Consider the following 19,338-nt stretch of genomic DNA (forward strand, 5'->3'; position numbering starts at 1 on the left):
ATAAGTTCATGAAAAATTAAAATTGGTGATTAATTACAAGCCTCTTAATATTTTCCTTGCAGATGATAAGTTTCCTCTTTCAGATAAAAAAACTTTGTTTACAAATTTAACAAATACAAAAGTCTTCTCCAAGTTTGACCTTAAAACAGGATTCAAGTAATTAGATATACATCAACAAGACATATACAAAATGGTATTTTGTATTTCTCAACATCATTTTCAATGGATAGTTATTTAAACGAATAATAATTAAATGAATTTAAATTTAAATAATAATATTAAACTTAAATAAATTTAAATATTATAAATATTAAATAAATTCATCTATAAATACTAAAAAAATAATGGATATATGTTTGGTTAACATTTTGCTGAATCACCGACTAATGAAAGTACAAGTTGTCCATACAAGGACAAAAACGTTAACTTGCACTTTTGTCCCGTGAAATTTTCCGGAAAAACACATAGAAAAAGAATTAGGCAATCTCGAGAAAATCCCAACTAAACCATTTACTTCCTTTTTATCATTTTTCATTTCCTTCGAAGGAGAGTTTATTATTCTTGATTGTTACTCCTTTGTTTTAGCTAAAAGCTGAGCAACTGAAAGCAATCAAGGTTTTCGTTTTACTGTTTCATCTGACGGGAAAAAAAAAAGAATCAGATTTCAAGTAAGTAACTTTTAATTTACTTTGATTAATTCCTTTCTTGGGTTTCAATGATTTGTCTTGTAACTCAGTCTTTTTCTTCCTTTATGGTGCATGACTTAATGATTCAAGTGGGTTGTTGAAAATATCTGGAGAAATTGAAATTGTTAAGGATATCTAAGTTAAAGCTTGTGACTGCCTTTGTTGAGTGGAGAAAATGAAATCCAAAATAGAGCTTGATAAGAATAATGGTGGTGGTGATTCTGATAGTGGTCAGTTGTTGCGTGACATAAGTAAATCCCTTTTCTTGTATTAACCCTCATCAAAGGCTTTGATTTCCACATCCAATGTTAGATCTAAATCTGCTGAAAAAACCCTTCTTGTGGAATCAAAATCAAAGCAGAACTCAAGAAACCTTTATGATGATGTGATGCAGAGGGATAGGAAATCATCATCATTGTCGAATTGGAAGAAGCCCTTGAAAGCATTAACTCATATTAGGCGTTATCGGGTTGATATTTGTTTCTTTCTCCATGTGCATTCTATTGAAGGCTTGCCTGCCTATTTAAATGACTTTAGCTTATGTGTGCATTGGAAAAGGAAGTATGATGTATTGTCTACTCGTGCAGCAAGGGTGGTGGATGGAATTGCTGAATTTGAAGACATTAATGTGTAGATGTTGTGTGTATAGTAATAGAAGTGGGCCTCATTATTAAGCAAAGTATGAGGTCAAGCTTTTCCTAATCTATGTTTTTGTTGTTGGTGTTCTGGGGCATGATATAGGAGAGCATTGATCTCACAAGGCTGTTATCACTTAATTTGGAGGCTTTAGAAGGGGAGAAAGGCTCAGGTACATGGACAACAAGCTTTAAACTTTCTGGCAAGGCTAAAGGGTTGTTACCATAAATGCCAGTCTCAGTTTCTTGGTAATTAGGGAAAATTTAGTTGAATCAACTGAAAATATGAGTGTGTTTAATTCTATAAATCGAACAGAGAAGGGGTCAAGTGCAATGTGACAGAGTGGAGGTCTTCATGCAAGCAAGGGGAATGAGATGCTTCAGCATGTTGGGACTGTTCCAAGTGCATAGATATGGTTAATGCAATATTGACAAAACATGTTAATTTGTGTAAAACATCTGGTATGGGTTGTTGGGGAACAACTTTACACTATCTGTCATGGTGTTGCTTAGATATCCCCTTTGAAACTATGAACCAGGTGGCACTTCAATGATTGCTTTAATTCAGGTAGAGTGGGCTTCTGTCCCTCTAGAGCAAGGAATCTTTAGCACAGTGCCAGAAGGAGATCAGGAAGAGAACCCTGAATCAGTGGAGGTGGATGAAAATGGAGAAGGTACTCCATTTTTAAAATTTCCATCTTGCAGGGTTAAATACTGATCCTGATAAGCTTCGTCTTTGGGGTACTAAAAGCACAGAAACAGTCTGGGACCCACTGGTTTCTTGCTAATGGCATGGCTATCTCCAATAAGAAAAAAATTCAAAGTTAAAGGCCATTGTAAGATTCTACCCACTGCTGATGAGCAAGATGCAGGCTGGGAATGAGCTGTGGAGTCTAACCTCTAATGTTCATGAAGCAGGAGCTAGTTGGAAAGAATCGGCAGATTTGGGTCCACATTCTCGAAACCCTAATTTCATCTTCCAAACTAAAGTTTCAAATTTGTTGTATATTTCAGTTTTTGACAACCTACTAAGAATATGCCTTACTCCAAGGTAAGCATGCTCTGCTTTGTGTCTTGGCAGTAGTTAAAGTTCTTTAGGTTAGACATGCCTTTTTCAAAGGACAGAGATGTTTTCATGTTTAGAGTGTGAAAAGTAGAATGCCTGATGCTTATTAATTTGATCCACTCTTCTGATAGGTAGTTGGATTTTCATTTAAAGCCTAGCAGCTCATACCATAAGTGTTGATGAGTTCAAAACTTCAAAAGGTTTTTCTCCTTATGATTTCTTTTAATTCTACAGTCTTATTTTTTCTTTGCACTCTCTACTCGGTGCTATTCTTTTGGATCCTTCCCGCTCTGGATCTGGTACAATTGCTGACAGATTGGACCATTTGCTCCCATCTTATGCTGCAGGTAACTTGCTGATTCTTATATCTGTTGGTGATTTTATACATTTTTGTGGTATGTTAGTAGTCTGGATTTCTTTTTCTTTCTTTTTAATGTTAATAATCTCTTCATTTTATTTTTGAATTTGTTAATTACGGTAAACTCTAGTTTTCAAGTAATAAAATTCTGGAAAATAGTAAGCGGAACTGGTGTAAATTTGTAAATGCATATTGAAATGTAACATTGCCATACCAAATAACCTTCCCCTTCATTTGTCCTTTTTCGTATGCTATCATTATTATTTGATTTTTCAATCATAAACAAGGTGAAACATATGCTGCCCCTTGATCATCAAATTATTAATATTGATGAAACAGAAAAATTAAACAACCTGGACTTCTTTCAAAAGAAAACTCTAGTACATGTACTATGCTTTTAAGTTTTTTTTTTTTTCTTATCCGTGTTTGTTTATTTATCAATGCTGTCCTTTTTCAACTTTTGAAAACAGTTGGAGCATATATTGACTTATGTTGTGATGTAGAATAGATAGTTTTCTAACATTATAGAAAATATTGTTGCTGAATTGTTAGTGTGGTACCATGGAAATATTTGATGAGCATTGAGTATTGATTATAAAGTTTATGTTTTCTATCACAGTTCCACAAGTTGAGAGAGTTGTTTACAGCACATGTTTCATAATCCATCCACCAACCGCTTGCTGCAACCCATGGTTTTTAACTAGCCACTCCTTTTCCCCAGTGGCACCGTCGTGGTCTGACCCTGTTGAAGACAAAGAAGGTTTTTTCTTAGCTCTGTTTATCAGGAAAGATAGAACCAGATGGAATCATCGCTGGAGGCTGATAAAGCCACTCCTGATCTTCTCATCCTCTTCCTGTGGCGCCTGCTAAAAGAAAGAGACGTCTGAACAATAGAGTCCACATTGACCACATAATCTCCCCCAAACCCAACTTTCTAAGGCGACCTTAGTTTCAAAGGTCTTAAGAGATCTAAATTCTCGCAGCTTGAAGATGAGATTATGAAATTGCAGCCACTGTTTCATTTTTCTGAATTGTGCAATTCAAATTTCATTTCACATTCAATAAGACATGGAGACTTGCATACATCATTGTAAACTAAAACTTTTACCACTTACATACGCGAGAAAATAAAAATTACTAAGACATATGCTTTCGTTAACAACATCTGCCTTTCATCACGAACATTCAACAGAAAAGGAAATTGAAAACTCATCACACAAACACACTCTAAATCCAGCATAGCAAAGCAGACACTAGATAAGTACTACCCATAAACCCAAATTATTTAAAACCCCCAGTGGCCATAACCATTATTCATATAAAACCTTCCCAGACTAACTTCTCAAGCAATCTTGACCTCGATGGTCTTCGGTTTCTTAGGCTCAGGCGGTGGCAATTTTTCCACAGTGACTGTCAAAACCCCATCCTGACACACTGCAGAAATAGCATCAGTATTAGCATTCTCAGGCAGCACAAACTTCCTCATAAACTTGCCGACCCGCCTCTCCATTTTCACGTACTTGGCTCCTTCTTTCTCTTCCTCTCGCTTCCTCTCTCCGCTGATCAACAGCACATTGTCGTCTTCCACTTGCACCTTGATGTCCCCGGATTTCAGCCCGGGCATGTCGACGATGAACACGTAAGACTTGGGGTACTCTTTAATGTCCGCTGGGGTTGCTGCCATAGCCGTGGCATCACGCACGTAGGTCCTTGATGGAGCGTTGGGGGCCTTCTCCGCGTCGTCAGGAAGGTCCATCATGTGTTGAAGGGTATGCAAGAGTGGAGAATCGAAACCCATGATTCTGAAATCCATTTTTGTCTTCTTTGCTGCAGGAATTGTGGGTTAGATCGTTTGGATTTTGTTTTGGCTTTCGAATGCTAATTTACTCTGCGTCTTAGATTGAGAATGCTGTTGGTTTTGCGAATTTATAAGGTTGGGAAGGAAGTTTCTGGAGGAAAATGTCACGAGATTTCCAGAAGGTTTTAGTACTTTCTTTCCAGAATGTTTTGGAAGGTCCAGAACGCTTTCATTCTTTTGACTTATCTTACAGTGAGTCATTGGTTGATAAATGGATTTTATTTCTTTTGACTTTTCTACTTAAGGAAGGTATCTCTTTCCTTCTGCTAAATGCGATTTTTTTAGTCCTTAAATGCGAATTTGATAAGAATTAAATGAATCTCGTTTATTTATTTTTTGTCAGAAAAAAAAAAAAAGATGTTTAGGGCCGGAGGGCTTTTTTTTCAAGTGCAAGATCAGACTGAATGTAGGTCTTAAAAAATACTTACCTTAAATTTCTAAATGATGACAAAAAAAATTACTGACAATAAAAATCAGACTTAAATCTTACATAAATATTTAATCTTTATCAATTCAATAAACTGGCAATCTTGTTTATTTATGGTCAAAAATCAAGATATGACAGGTTTTTGTATTTTACGAAAATTTAAATTTTAGTTTTTGTATTATAATTTATAAAATTTTAGTCATCTTATTATTTTAATTTGATAATTTTAATTTAATTATTAATTTAATTAATTTTTTATTATAAAAAATGCTGATATGATTATTGATTTTACTGATATGGTGTTAAGTTACTAATGTAGTTAACTTGTTGATGAAACAATTGAGATTGATAAAATAAATTGTTAAATTATGTAATTAATTTTTGTATTCATACAAAATTTAAAATTTAATCTTTACACTTATTCGAAATTTAAAATTTAGTCATTATATTTATGAAATTTAAAATTTAGTCCTAATATAAAAAAATTATTTTGAATTTTAAAATTTTTTTAGTTTTTTTTAAATATTAAATTTTAAAAATTGACATAATATTTTCTTATAATATTCTATCACAATATTAAAAAATATATTATAATATTTTGTAATAATTTTTATATGTTGTTACTAAATTTATCACAATTTTTATCACTAATGTAAAATAATATTACTAATTATTTCACTATTTCAAATTACATTCTTTCATAAAAAATAAATATGTTATTAATTTTATTACATTTTTTGTCATAATTGTAGTATATTGTGATCATATGAAAAAATGTTATACCAATCTACCAAAAGTCTATCACAAATTTATTAATATATAATACAAATATGTAACTATCTAATTTTAATAAACTATTATTTTTTATTAATTTATTAAATAAATTATAATTATAATTATATCTTATAAAGAAAAAATTATCCATTAAACAATATTTTTATTTTTTAAAACTAAACCCTATTTAAATGATTTTTTATAATCAAATATAGGTTAAAAAATTCTAAATTAATTAAATTAATTTATTAAATTAAAGTAATTTACTAAACTAATTAAAATAATATTAACTTTGATATATTAATTTAAATTATTAATATTAGAATTGATTAATATAAATTATAATAGTATATTATTATTAAGATGATATTATTAATAACTAATTATAAATAATAAAAACTAATATATTTCAAAAAATATTTTATATTAAATAAACTAAAATATTTTTAAAAAACTAAAAAAATTCAAAATATTTTTATATTAAAAAGACTAAATTTCAAATCTCGAACGAGTATAAGAAATAAATTTCAAATTTTATGCAAATATAAAGATTATATTTTAAATTTTATACGAATATAATGATTATTTATATAATTTAATAATTGATTTTATCTATTCAATTTATCACGTCAGCAAAGTCAACAATTATATTAGTATTTTTTACGGTAAAAATTTGACAAAATTAATAATTAGATTAAAATTATCAAATTAAAATAATAAAAAAAATAAATTTTTATAAATTATAATACAAAGTTTAAATTCTAAACTAAAGTTTCAAATTTGTTGTAGATTTCAGTTTTTGACTACCTACTAAGAATATGCCTTTATTTGTAGAGTTAACAGAGTGTGGGCATTTTTCTTATTCCTGTATGTGTTACGCAACTTTTCTGCAACTTAAGTTGGCAAGATTGTACAGCCCAATTGGTATCTATTTTGCAGTTGCATACCCATTTCACATGTAACAAATTTATGTCCATTTGATAAATGAAGCATATAGCTAAAGTTTTCCGCCGTTACTGCGTCTATTGTTCTTGTGCAATGGTTTGTTTATGCTTCAGTCGTATGCTTACCACGGGTCTATGATTTATTGATGATTTCGGTTGTAATTAGAGATAGTATATGACTTTGAAGTGGCTCTGTTTGTAGAGCCTTATTTGATCTGTTATCGTTATTTTATAATCTGTCATTTTCATGTCTTGTCATCTACTAGTGTAGTTTGTGATCATTCTTCTAGTTTCTGTATGAAGACGTTTGTGGTGGTATGCTGTTCTTAACTGGGTTGTGGATGTTGAAGTTCTGCGTGGCGATTTTCTAAGCCTAGACCCAAAAAATCCTCTTTTTTCCAAGGTGAGTATGCTCTGCTTTGTGTCTTGGCAGTAGTTAAAGTTCTTTAGGTTAGACATGCCTTTTTCAAAGGACAGAGATGTTTTCATGTTTAGAGTGTGAAAAGTAGAATGCCTGATGCTTATTAATTTGATGCACTCTCTTGATAGGTAATTGGATTTTCATTTAAAGCCTAGCAGCTCATACCATAAGTGTTGATGAGTTCAAAACTTCGAAAGGTTTTTCTCCTTAAGATTTCTTTTAATTCTACAGTCTTATTTTTTCATTGCACTCTCTACCAAATTTAACTTTGCGGGTCGGTGCTATTCTTTTGGATCCTTCCTGCTCTGGATCTGGTACAATAGATGAGAGATTGGTACAATTGCTGAGAGATTGGACCATTTGCTCCCATCTTATGCTGCAGATAACTTGCTGATTCTTGTATCTGTTGGTGATTTTATACATTTTTGTGGTATGTAAGTAGTCTGGATTTCTTTTTCTTTCTATTTAATGTTAATAATCTCTTCATTTTATTTTTGAATTTGTTTTACAGTAAACTCTGGTTTTCAAGAAATAAAATTCTGGAAAATATTAAGGAGAACTGGTGTAAATTTGTAAATGGATGTTGCAATGTAACATTGCCATACCAAATAACCTTCCCCTTCATGTGTCCTTTTTCGTATGCTATCAATATTATTTGATTTTTCAATCATAAACAAGGTGAATCATATGCTGCCCCTTGATCATCAAATTATTAATACTGATGAAACAGAAAGATTAAACAAGCCGGTTAAGTATTCTCTTTTCTTATCCATGTTTGTTTATTTATCATTGCTGTCCTTTTTCAACTTTTGAATACAGTTGGAGCATATATTGACTTATGTTGAGATGTACAATAGATTGTTTTCCAACGTTGTAGAAAATATTGTTGCTGAATTGTTAGTGTGGTGCCATGGAAATATTTGATGAGCATTGTAGATTGATTATTAGTTTTGTGTTTTCCACTACAGTTCCACAAGTTGAGAGAGTTGTATAGCACATGTTCCGTAATCCATCCACCAAATCTATTTAACCGCTTGCTGCATTCCATGGTTTTTACTAGCAACTCCCTTTTCCCAGTAGCACCGTCGTGGTCTGACCCTGTTGAAGACAAAGAAGGCTTTTTCTTAGCTCTGTTTATCAGTAAGATAGAACCACGATCGAATGATCGCTGAAGCCTAAAGCCACTTCTGATCTTCTCATCCTCTTCCTGTAGACCGCACCAAAACAAAGAGACGACTGCACAATAGAGTCCACATTGACCCCATAATCTCCCCAAAACTCAACTTTCCAGGGCGACTTTAGTTTCAAAAGTATTTAGAGATCTAAATTCTCGCAGCTTGAAGATAAGATTATGAATTTGCATCCACTGTTTCATTTTTCTGAATTGTGTAATTCATATTTCATTTCGCATTCAATAAGACATGGAAACTTGCATTCATCGTTGTAAACTAAAAATTTTACCACTAACATATGCGAGAAAAAGAAAAATTACTAGACATATGCTTTTGTTAACAACATCTGCATTTCATCACGAACATTCAACAGAAAAGGAAATTGAAAACTCATCACAAAAACACACTCTAAATCCAGCATAGCAAAGCAGACACTAGATAAGTACTACACATAAGCCCAAATTATTTAAAACCCCCAGTGGCCATAACCATAATTCATATAAAACCTTCCCAGACTAACTTCTCAAGCAATCTTGACCTCGATGGTCTTCGGTTTCTTAGGCTCAGGCGGTGGCAATTTTTCCACAGTGACTGTCAAAACCCCATCCTGACACACTGCAGAAATAGCATCAGTATTAGCATTCTCAGGCAGCACAAACTTCCTCATAAACTTGCCAACCCGCCTCTCCATTCTCACGTACTTGGCGCCTTCTTGCTCTTCCTCTCGCTTCCTCTCTCCGCTGATCAACAGCACATTGTCGTCTTCCACTTGCACCTTGATGTCCCCGGATTTCAGCCCGGGCATGTCAACGATGAACACGTAGGACTTGGGGTACTCTTTAATGTCCGCCGGGGTAGCTGCCATAGCCTTGGCATCACGCACGTAGGTCCTTGATGAAGCGTTGGGGGTCTTCTCCGCGTCGTCTGGAAGGTCCATCATGTTTTGGAGGGTGTGCAAGAGTGGAGAATCAAAACCCATGATTCTGAAATCCATTTTTCTATTTTTTGCTGCAGGAATTTTGGGTTAGATCGTTTGGATTTTGTTTTGGCTTTCGAATTCTAATTTACTCTGCATCTTAGATTGAAAGTGCGGTTGGTTTTGCGAATTTATAAGGTTGGGAAGGAAGTTTCTGGAGGAAAATGTCAGGAGTTTTCCAGAAGGTTTTAGTACATTCTTTCCAGAATGTTTTGGAAGGTCTTGAACGCTTTCATTCTTTTGACTTTTCTTACAGCGAGTCATTGGTTGATAAATGGATTTTATTTCTTTTGATTTCTACTTAAGGAAGGTTCCTCTTTCCCACAGCTAAATGCAATTTTTTTAGTCGTTAAATGCGAATTTGGTAAGATTTAAATGAATCTCGTTTATTTTTATTTTGTCAGAAAAAAAATGTTTAGGGCCGGAGGGCTTTTTCTTAAGTGCAAGATCAGACAGATAGGTCTTAAAAAATATTTGCCTTAAATTTATAAATGATGAAAACAAATTACTGACAATAAAACTCAGACTTAAATCTTACATAAATATTTAATCTTTATCAATTCAATAAACTGGCAATCTTGTTTATTTACGGTCAAGAATCAAGATATGCGAGTTTTTTGTATTTTATGAAAACTTAAAATTTAATTTTTATATCATAATTTATAAAAATTTAATCATTATATTATTTTAATTTGATAATTTTAGTTTAATTATTAATTTTATAAATTTTTTGTCATTAAAAATATTGACATAGTTATTGGTTTTATTGATATAGTGTTCAATTATTGATGTAGTGTTATTTTGTTGATGTGATAATTGAGATTGATAAAACGAGTTGTAAAATTATGCAAATGAGTTTTGTATTCATTAGAAACTTGAAATTTAATCCTTACACTCGCACAAAATTTAAAATTTTGTTCTTATATTTACTAAATTTAAAATTTAATCATTCTAATCCAAAAAAATATTTTGAATTTTTAGAAATTTTTTAATTTTTTAAAATATTAAATTTTAAAAATTGACATAACATTCTCTTATAATATTCTATTACAATATTGAAAAATGTATTATAATATTTTATAACAATTTTTATATGTTATTACTAAATCTATCACAATTTTTTGTCATTCATGTAAAATACTGTTACTAATTCTATCACTATTTCATATTACATTTTTTTTTGTAAAATATAAATCTGTTACTAATTTTATTACACTTTTTTGTCATAATTGTAATATATTGCAATCATATGAAAAAAATCTTATATCAATCTATTAAAAGTCTATCACCAATTTATTAATATATGATACAAATTATCACTATCTAATTTTAATAAACTATTGTTTTTTTATTAATTTACAAATCTGTCACTATCTTATTTTAATACCAATCTATTAAAAATTTATCACAAATTTGTTAATATATAATACAAATCTATCACTATCTAATTTTAGTAAATTATTTTTTTTTATTAATTTATTAAATAAAATTATCCATTAAACAATGTTTCTATTTTTTAAAATTAAACCCTATTTAAATAATTTTTTATAATCAAATATAGGTTAAAAATTCTAAATAAATTAAAGTAATTCACTAAACTAATTAAAATAATATTGACTTTGATATATTAATTTAAACTATTAATATTAGAATTGATTAATATAAATGATAATAGTATTATTATTAAAATGATATTATTAATAATTAATTATATATAATAAAAACTAATAAATTTTAAAAACTATTTTATATTAAATGAACTAAAATATTTTTAAAATTTAATATTTTTAAAAAACTAAAAAAAATTAAAAATATTTTTATATTAAAAGGACTAAATTTCAAATCTTATGCAGAGTATGAGGATTAAATTTCAAAATTTATACAAATACAAAGATTAAATTTCAAATTTCATATAAGTATAATGACTATTTACATAATTTAACAATTAATTTTATTTATTCAAGTTATCACGTCAGTAAAATGAATGATTATCAGTATTTTTGATGATAAAAAATTGATAAAATTAATAATTAAATTAAAATTATCAAATTAAAATAATATAAAAAATAAATTTTTATAAATTATAATATAAAGATTAAATTATAAATTTTCGTAAAATAAAAACCTATGGCATATTTTAACCTTTAATTATCTAATTACCCAAAATAAAAGTGACTGATTTTAAGTTACGGACAAATTTTAAAATCGTTTGGGCTATTGCGTATTGCCTTTTTCAAAAGGCAATAAAAGGTTGGGCTACTCCTGGCCTCTTTGGGCCTACCCTTCTTCGCGTATGAATATCGCATTTCGATTCAAAAGAATTAACAGCGTAAAATGTAAGCTGGTTTCAAACTTTCTGAATGAAAAACTACTTTTGTTAAATTGAAATGCATAGAGACAACGTGATAGCCCCATGGGATGAAGAAGGTCAAAACAAGGGTACTTCGCTTTTTTCCTCAACGTTCGCTTGCCTAGAACCCATTACGGCCAAAACCCGAGCAACCCAAGCATTGTTATACAAGGAATTCAATGGAAGAATTAATATTTGATGTATTGACGTAATATAAATTTTATATACTAAAAATTTGTTACTATTGAAGAGATAATATTTGATATATTGATAATATATAAATTTTATATATTATCAATAATTTATACAATAATAATTCATTAAATAAATAAAATTAAAAATAATTAAAATTTTAAATATAAATATTAGTAAATTTATTTAAATTTAATTAATTAATAAAAGTAATTTATTTTTAAAAATATATGTATTTTTAATTTTACCCTTTACTATTTTTAATTTTACTAATTAATAAATTTTAATCATTAATAAAATGTCACGTCACCTAATGTCAAGTAAGCATCAAATATTAATTCTATTTTTGGCCTAGCCTAAAACGCAAGAATAAGAAGTAGATTTCAAGAAAATATTTGGAACGAATGACTAAAACATATTTTTTCATATACTTTGATAAACAGGGCTGTTCACATAGACATTTTCAAGAGCAAGATTAAAAGAACAAAACCAATCTACTCATTAAATTTTACATCCTTAATCTATATGATGTGATCTTTTACTTTATCAATTTTTATTTTTTATTTTAATTTTTATTTACTCATTTCTAATAAATAATTTCATGAATTTCACCTATGAAATTTTACATAAGTTTTTGCCCCAAGAACAAAACTTATATAAAGTTATTTAGGTAAAATTTATAAAACTTTTTTTAATTATTTAATAAAAAATCCAAACTTGATAGACTAATAAAGTTCAATATGAAAATCAATAATATATAACATATTAATACAAATCTTATTTATAATTTAAATTTGATCGATATTTATTCAATGATAAAAATTTTATCAATATTTTTACTAAAAATATCTATTTAATAAATACATCAAAATTCTTTAAAATTTTTTCAAATTTTACATGCTTGATTTATGTGATGAGATATTTTAGTCTATCAATTTTAATTTTTTATTTTATTTTTTATTTATTCATTTCTAATAAAAAATTTCACAAACTTCACCTATGAAATTTCATATAAAATTTTCTCCCGAATGACAAAACTTACATAAAGTTATTTAGATAAAATTTATAAAGTTCCTTTTTAAAAAATAATTTAATAAAAACTTTAATAAAAAATCTAAACCGATATATTGACAGAGTTTAATATGAATTTAATAATATATAAAAAATATTACAAATATTATTTATAATTTAAATTTGATTGATGCTTATTTAATAGTAAAAATTCTGTCAATATTTTTACTAAAAATATCTATTTAATAAATATATCAAAATTTATTAATTTTTTTTTTAAATTTACATGTTTGATCTATGTGATGAAATCTTTTAATTTAGTAGTTTTGATTTTCGATTTTAATTTTTATTTACTCATTCTAATAAAAAATTCCATGAATTTCACCTATGAAACTTTATGTATTTCCCTAAGAACAAAACTTACATAAAATTATTTAGGTAAATTTTGTAAAATTCTTTTTGTAAAATGATTTAATAAACATTTTAATAAAAAATCTAAACCGATAGATTAATAGAATTTAATATAAAAATCTATATAAAAAATTATTTAAAAAATTATTTATAATTTAAATTTGATTCATATTTATTCGTGGTAAAAATTCTGTTAATGTTTTTATTATAATGTCTATTTAATAAACATATCAAAAAATTTTCAAATTTTTTCAAATATTACACGCTTTGATTTATATGATAAAATGTCTTAATTTATTACTTTAGATTTTTAATTTTAATTTTTATTTACCCAAATGATGCAAGTTTTTCCCTTATTCGAACCTCAACTAGTCTCTCACCTCTCAACTCACTTGCACTTCAACAGTCCTGGGTTGCTTGGGCTCTGGTGGTGGCTTCCTCTCCACAGCCACAGTCAAGGACCCGTCTTGATATGAAGCTGATATCTTTTCAGCATCAGCATTTTCTGGTAGCTGAAACTTCTTCAGATACTGACCGAGCCTCCTCTCCATCTTTATGTACTTCACGCCCTGATCCTTTTCATTTTCCCTTTTCCTCTCTCCGCTCACCACCAGCAAGTTGCGCTCTTCAACTTGGACCTTCACTTGGTCTTGTTTGAGCCCCGGCATGTCAATCACAACGACGTACGCGTTGGGGCAGTCTTTGACGTCTGCTGGTGTCGCTGCCATTGCTTTTGCGTCCCGAATGTAGGTGCGAGAGGGATGGGGCTGGGTCTTTTCGGCCTCGTCAGGGAAGTCCAGGAGCTCATGGAGGGTTTCAATAATGGATGGATCAAATCCTACGACTCTCAAATCCATCTTCCATCTGCTGGCCTCTTTTATTTCTTGCGGGTAGATAAAGAAATGTAAGGGATCGATGTATTACTTTGCTTCTTTTGTTGGCTGTGGAGAAAGGAATGCTGCCTTGGGTGAGATTTTGAAGGATTTAGAGCAAAGGAAGAACAAAAAAAACAGCAGAAACTAATCTGTCACTTGAAGTAAATTGGCTCTGCAGATCATGAGCTTCATTTCATTAATATATAGGCTTTAAACATACAAAAGTTTGTTTAACTACTACAAGAGTTGTTTGCCTAACAGTATGGATCATCATATACAGATCTATCATGTTACCTAAACTGATCAGATGGCAGAACCTGTTACAAAGTTCCAGCAGAAATGCCATACCTAGTTGCTTCAACCACTAACACACTAACACTCCTCCTTGGTATTTCTGCTGGAAACTCCAAGACTTTTCCTTAATGTTTCAAACCTTGCCTTTGGTAAGGCTTTGGTCAGAATATCTGCAATTTGATCTTCTGACTTGCAATGCACCAGTTTCACTTCATTCTCAGCTTCAACTTCTCTAATAAAGTGATACTTGATCTTAATATGCTTAGTTCTTCCATGAAACACAGGATTTTTGACCATTGCAACTGCTGACTGATTATCACAAAAAATTTTTGTTGGATCATCTTGCTTTTGACTCAAATCCAACAGAATTTTCCTTAGCCAAATTGCTTGATTAATAGCAGCTGCAACTAGGGGTGTAAATGATACATTAGTACTCGCAAGCTACTCGGGTTCGATTCGAAAAAAACTCGAATTCGGTTCGATTATTGTCGAGTCGAGCTCGAGCTCGAGTAGCTCGATTTATCGATCGAGCCGAATTCGAGTATTATTATATCTGACTCGAGTAGCTCGCGAGCCTAATCGAGCTTTTATATTTAAATATATTTTTATTATTTTAATTAATAAAATATTTCGAGTCCGAGTTCGAGTTCGAGTTCGAGCATGAATAATCGAATTTTTGTCGAGTATACGAATCGAGCTTATTTTTACATATTAATCGAGCTTAATCGAGCGAGCTCGAGTAGCTCGAATTCGATCACGAATCGAGCTCGAGCTTGAAAAATAAAACTCGATCGAGCTCGAGCCGAGTATCGAGCCCCGAGTTGTGAGTCGAGCTCGAGCTCGAGCCTCTCACTACTCGGCTCGGCTCGGCTCGTTTACAGCCCTAGCTGCAACAACTATATACTCTGCTTCTGCTGTTGATTGAGCCACAGTTCCTTGTTTCTTTGAATTCCAGCTGAACACATTTAATCCAATGAAAAACACATAACCTGAAGTGTTTTTCATGTCTTCATGAGAGCCAGCCCAATCACTGTCTGTGAATCCTACCAATCTTGAACTGTCATTCTTCTTGAACCAAATTTCAAGTTCATTGGTTCCTTTGACATATCTCAACACTCTTTTTGCAGCCTTAAAATGCAACTCACTAAGATTTTGCATGAACCTAGAAAGTAAATTTGCAACATACATGATGTCTGGCCTTGTTGCTGTCAAATACAATAAGCAACCAACCAAGCTTCTATAAATAGAACCATCAACTTTGTTACCTCCATCTTCCTTAACAAGTTTCTCATTTTTGAGCCAAAGGAGTGTTGACTGGTTTGCAATTTTTCATCCCAAACTTATTCAGGATTTCATTTGCATATTTTCTTTGACAAATGAAGATTCATTGTTGGTCTTGATGAATCTCCATTCCAAGAAAGTAAGACATTTTTCCCATATCTGTCATCTCAAAAATTTTTTGCATTTGGAGCTTAAAATCCTCCACAAGAGCAGATTTGCTACCTGTCACCAAAAGATCATCAACATAAAAAAAAACAATCAACAGATCATTACTGTAAAAATTTTAATGTACAATGTTGCTTCACTGAGACTTTTCTTGAATCCTAACTTTAGTAAATGATCATCAATTTTGGAATTCCACACTCTTGGAGCTTGTTTTAATCCATACAAAGCCTTCTTGAGTAGATAGACTTTGCCTTCATGTCCCTTGGCAACAAAATCGTCAGGTTGTTCATTGTAGATCTCCTTCTCAAGATAACCATTCAAGAAGGCAAATTTGACATCAAGTTGGTATATTTTCCAACTTTACTGAGTTGCTAAGGCTAATAGTAGCCTTATGGTGTCCAACCTTGCAACTGGAGCAAATGTCTCTGAAAAATCAACACCAAGCTGCTGGAAATAGCCTTTAGCTACCAATCTAGCTTTAAGTTTGTTGATGGAACCATCAGCATTCAACTTTGTTCTGAAAATCCATTTAACACCAATGATGTTTTTGTTGCTTGGTCTGTCAACCAGCATCCATGTTTGATTTTTCTCAATCATTTGAATCTCCTCCTTCATGGCATTCCTCCACTCTGAAAATTTGACAGCTTCTTCAAAGCTTGCAGGTTCAAGAATGGCAACATTTGATCTTTGATAAATATCTGTGAGTGGTCTGATTCCTCTCACTAGTTCATGATCAATGATTTCATTTTCAAACATATATTCTTCTTGATCTTGGAAACTTATCATGTCTGCAGCAGTTTGCTTGACTGATTTTTCCTTTGACTTTTTTCAATTTCAGGCAGCTTGTTCATTAAATCTCATATTTCTACTTACAATCATCTCACCTGTAAGTGGATTGTAAGTCCTATAGCCTTTGGTGATGTTGCTATAGCCCAAAAAAATACATATTTCTGCTTTTTGATCAAGCTTGTCCCTTTTGATATCAGGAACGAACACATAACAGATGCTGTCAAAAACTCTGAGGTGGTGCACTGATGGTTTGCTTCCATACCAGGCTTCGAAAGGAGTGTTTCCCTTCAAAGCTTTTGTGGGCAGCCTATTGAGCAAGTAGACAGAGGTATTGACTGCCTCTGCCCAAAATTTCTTTGAAAGATTCTTCTCAAACAGCATGCATCTTGCCATCTCCATGATTGTTCTATTCTTCCTTTCACTGACTCCATTTTGTTGTGGAGTGTAAGTTGCTGTCAGTTGGTGTTCAATTCCTGTAACTTCACAAAACTCATTAAATCTGTCAGATGTGCATTCAGTACCATTGTCTGACCTTATGATCTTGATTTTGCACCCACATTGATTCTCAATCCAAGTCTTGAACTTCCAGAATACATTTGCAACTTCAGACTTTTGTTTTATGAAGTAAATCCAACACATTCTGGTAAAATCATCTATAAAAGCAATGAAATATCTACTGCCATTCAAGGACAAGGTTCTCATAGGACCACAAACATCAATATGAACAAGTTGTAGGTTTTCAGTTGCCCTCCATGCTTTGTTAATTGCAAATGGCAACTTACTTTATTTTTCTAGCTGACAGACTTCACACTCTCCAGCACTGACTTCACAAGATCATTTTTATGCATGAAATTTAATGCATTGTAGTTGAAATGTCCCATCCTTTTATGCCATAAAGAAGATTCATCATGTGAAGTAGCATATGCAGAGGAGTTTGCTTCATGCCAATTCAAGAAAAAACATTTTCCTTTCATATTAACAGTAAAGAGTTCATGGCCAGTGGGATCATGAATTATGCATGCCTTGTCTTTGAAAACTAAAGAGTAGTTATTTTCTAGCAACTGTCCTACACTTAACAGGTTTTGATCTATTTTAGGCACAAATAACACATCTGAAATGAGTTTGGTACCTGTTGGTGTCTCAACTGTCACTACTCATTTTCTTTTGACTTCTATGAAATCACCATTACCTATTCTGACTTTAGAGGTGCAGGTCCTGTCTAGTTCTTTGAACATGTTGATATCAGATGCCATATGGTGTGTACAGCCACTGTCAATGAGCCATGCACTTGAGGAGGTTCTGGTTCCATAGCAAGTTGTAACAAAAACTTGCTCTTCTAGCTGTTGTTGATTGTCAGCAACTCTGGCTTGTTGATCTGGCTGCTGCTGTTTTTTGTTTTTACATATCTTCTCTATGTGACCAAGCTGCTTACAGTACCTACATTGTATGTCAGGTTTGTACCAGCAATATTTCTTCAAGTGAGTGGTTTTTTTGCAGTGAGAGCAAGGTGGAAACTTTCCTTTCTTTTCAGTGTTTCTAGAACCTTTGTTTCTTTGATCTCCTTATTTTCTGCCTTTGCTTTCTGTTTGCATCTTGCCTTTCTCCTTAGCTGTAAAAGCACTTTCTATTGAATCCTCTTGTCTGATAGCCCTTCTTTGCTCTTGAGCTTGTAAAGCATTAAACAATTCTGCTGGAGTTATCTTGGTCAGGTCCTTGGAGTCTTCAAGGGATGAGATTTTTGACTCAAACCTCTCTGGTAAGCTGACAAGAACCTTCTCTACAATTCTTTTGTCTGACAGCTCTTCACCAAGTAATCTAATCTTGTTTACTATCTTCTTGAGTATGTCATTGTACTGCTTTAAATTTTCAGACTCCTTCATCTTTAAGACTTCAAACTCTCTTCTAAGATTCAATACTTGCATTTGTCTTGTCTTATCACTGCCTTGAAACTCTTCCATAAGCACATCCCAAGCTTGTTTTACAGTTTTACAAGTCATGATTCTAATGAATATGTCATCAGAAACTGAAGACTCTATACAGCTTTTAGCCTTGTACCTCTTTGCGTTTTCTTCACTATAATTTTTCATTTGAGTTACTGTTGGATTTGCAGGAAGTTGTGGTGGTTCCTTCTCATTTTCCACCACTTCCCACAAATCAAAAGCACTTAAATAAGTCTTCATTTTGACAGCCTATATCTGGTAGTTCTCACCAGAAAAAATAGGAGGTGGAGGTATGGAGCAATTGCTTGAGGCCATTTAAGGTTAACAAAAGCTGGTTGGTAAGTGTTTGATGGCTTTTCACTCAATTTTTTGGAACTCACAGGTCCTCTAAAACCTTAAACCTGGCTCTGATACCAATTGAAGGATTTAGAGCAGAGGAAGAACAAAAAAAACAGCAGCAACTAATATGTCACTTGAAGTAAATTGGCTCTGCAGATCATGAGCTTCATTTCATTAATATATAGGCTTTAAACATACAAAAGTTTGTTTAACTACTACAAGAGTTGTTTGCCTAACAGTATGGATCACCATGCACAGATCCATCATGTTACCTAAATTGATCAGATGGCAGAACCTATTACAAAGTTCCAGCAGAAATGCCATACCTAATTGCTTTAACCACTAACACACTAACAGATTTTATAGTGAATTGA

At 31.6% G+C, this 19,338-nt stretch overlaps 4 protein-coding genes and 2 long non-coding RNA genes across 9 annotated transcripts; 3 read left to right on the plus strand and 3 right to left on the minus strand.

Annotated features, from left to right (window-relative positions):
- Positions 1-435: 435 nt before the first annotated feature.
- LOC149515416 (25S rRNA (cytosine-C(5))-methyltransferase NSUN5-like) lies at positions 436-3,905 on the plus strand. Of its 4 annotated transcripts, none has more exons than XM_089742016.1 (4): positions 436-668; positions 777-2,372; positions 2,622-2,782; positions 3,365-3,646. In XM_089742016.1, the coding sequence occupies exons 2-4, from the start codon at positions 2,179-2,181 to the stop codon at positions 3,613-3,615; spliced, it is 606 nt and encodes a 201-aa protein (XP_089598142.1). In that variant the 5' UTR covers positions 436-668; positions 777-2,178; the 3' UTR covers positions 3,616-3,646. The 4 variants fall into 4 exon arrangements, with proteins under 4 accessions (XP_089598142.1, XP_089598143.1, XP_089598144.1 ...); XM_089742018.1 differs by having other exon boundaries at positions 444-668; positions 2,622-2,734; positions 3,365-3,905; XM_089742017.1 differs by having other exon boundaries at positions 436-2,372.
- On the minus strand, positions 3,808-4,651 carry LOC149515417 (17.9 kDa class II heat shock protein-like). Its single transcript, XM_089742021.1, has one exon. It carries the CDS (start codon positions 4,556-4,558, stop codon positions 4,088-4,090), a length of 471 nt encoding a protein of 156 aa, XP_089598147.1. The 5' UTR covers positions 4,559-4,651; the 3' UTR covers positions 3,808-4,087.
- Positions 4,652-6,618: 1,967 nt separating this feature from the next.
- Positions 6,619-8,359, plus strand: LOC149515418 (uncharacterized). Its single transcript, XR_016326570.1, has 3 exons — positions 6,619-7,151; positions 7,298-7,599; positions 8,138-8,359. It is a non-coding gene; the product is annotated as an uncharacterized LOC149515418 (long non-coding RNA).
- Positions 8,360-8,640: 281 nt separating this feature from the next.
- LOC149515419 (17.9 kDa class II heat shock protein-like) lies at positions 8,641-9,432 on the minus strand. Its single transcript, XM_089742020.1, has one exon. The coding sequence runs from the start codon at positions 9,333-9,335 to the stop codon at positions 8,865-8,867; it is 471 nt and encodes a 156-aa protein (XP_089598146.1). The 5' UTR covers positions 9,336-9,432; the 3' UTR covers positions 8,641-8,864.
- A 4,143-nt stretch (positions 9,433-13,575) lies between these two features.
- LOC111304122 (17.1 kDa class II heat shock protein-like) lies at positions 13,576-14,571 on the minus strand. Its single transcript, XM_022900637.2, has one exon. It carries the CDS (start codon positions 14,136-14,138, stop codon positions 13,665-13,667), a length of 474 nt encoding a protein of 157 aa, XP_022756372.1. The 5' UTR covers positions 14,139-14,571; the 3' UTR covers positions 13,576-13,664.
- Positions 14,572-17,527: 2,956 nt separating this feature from the next.
- On the plus strand, positions 17,528-18,996 carry LOC149515420 (uncharacterized). Its single transcript, XR_016326883.1, has 3 exons — positions 17,528-18,192; positions 18,361-18,441; positions 18,874-18,996. It is a non-coding gene; the product is annotated as an uncharacterized LOC149515420 (long non-coding RNA).
- The last annotated feature ends 342 nt before the right edge of the window (positions 18,997-19,338 follow it).

This window comes from Durio zibethinus, chromosome 13, assembly GCF_047325235.1.
Source record: "Durio zibethinus cultivar Kanyao isolate XHJ-2024 chromosome 13, ASM4732523v1, whole genome shotgun sequence".
Lineage (NCBI taxonomy): Eukaryota > Viridiplantae > Streptophyta > Magnoliopsida > Malvales > Malvaceae > Durio > Durio zibethinus.

What these genes read in the sequence shown, in the direction of transcription:
- LOC149515416 (XM_089742017.1), top strand. Translation starts at nt 2,179, where the DNA reads ATGAGCAAGATGCAGGCTGGGAATGAGCTGTGGAGTCTAACCTCTAAT. An exon ending in AGAATATGCCTTACTCCAAG is followed by an intron (nt 2,373 to 2,621) that starts GTAAGCATGCTC and finishes TTAATTCTACAG; the next exon opens with TCTTATTTTTTCTTTGCACT. An exon ending in TGATTTTATACATTTTTGTG is followed by an intron (nt 2,783 to 3,364) that starts GTATGTTAGTAG and finishes TTTCTATCACAG; the next exon opens with TTCCACAAGTTGAGAGAGTT.
- LOC149515417 (XM_089742021.1), bottom strand. Translation starts at nt 4,558, where the DNA reads ATGGATTTCAGAATCATGGGTTTCGATTCTCCACTCTTGCATACCCTT.
- LOC149515419 (XM_089742020.1), bottom strand. Translation starts at nt 9,335, where the DNA reads ATGGATTTCAGAATCATGGGTTTTGATTCTCCACTCTTGCACACCCTC.
- LOC111304122 (XM_022900637.2), bottom strand. Translation starts at nt 14,138, where the DNA reads ATGGATTTGAGAGTCGTAGGATTTGATCCATCCATTATTGAAACCCTC.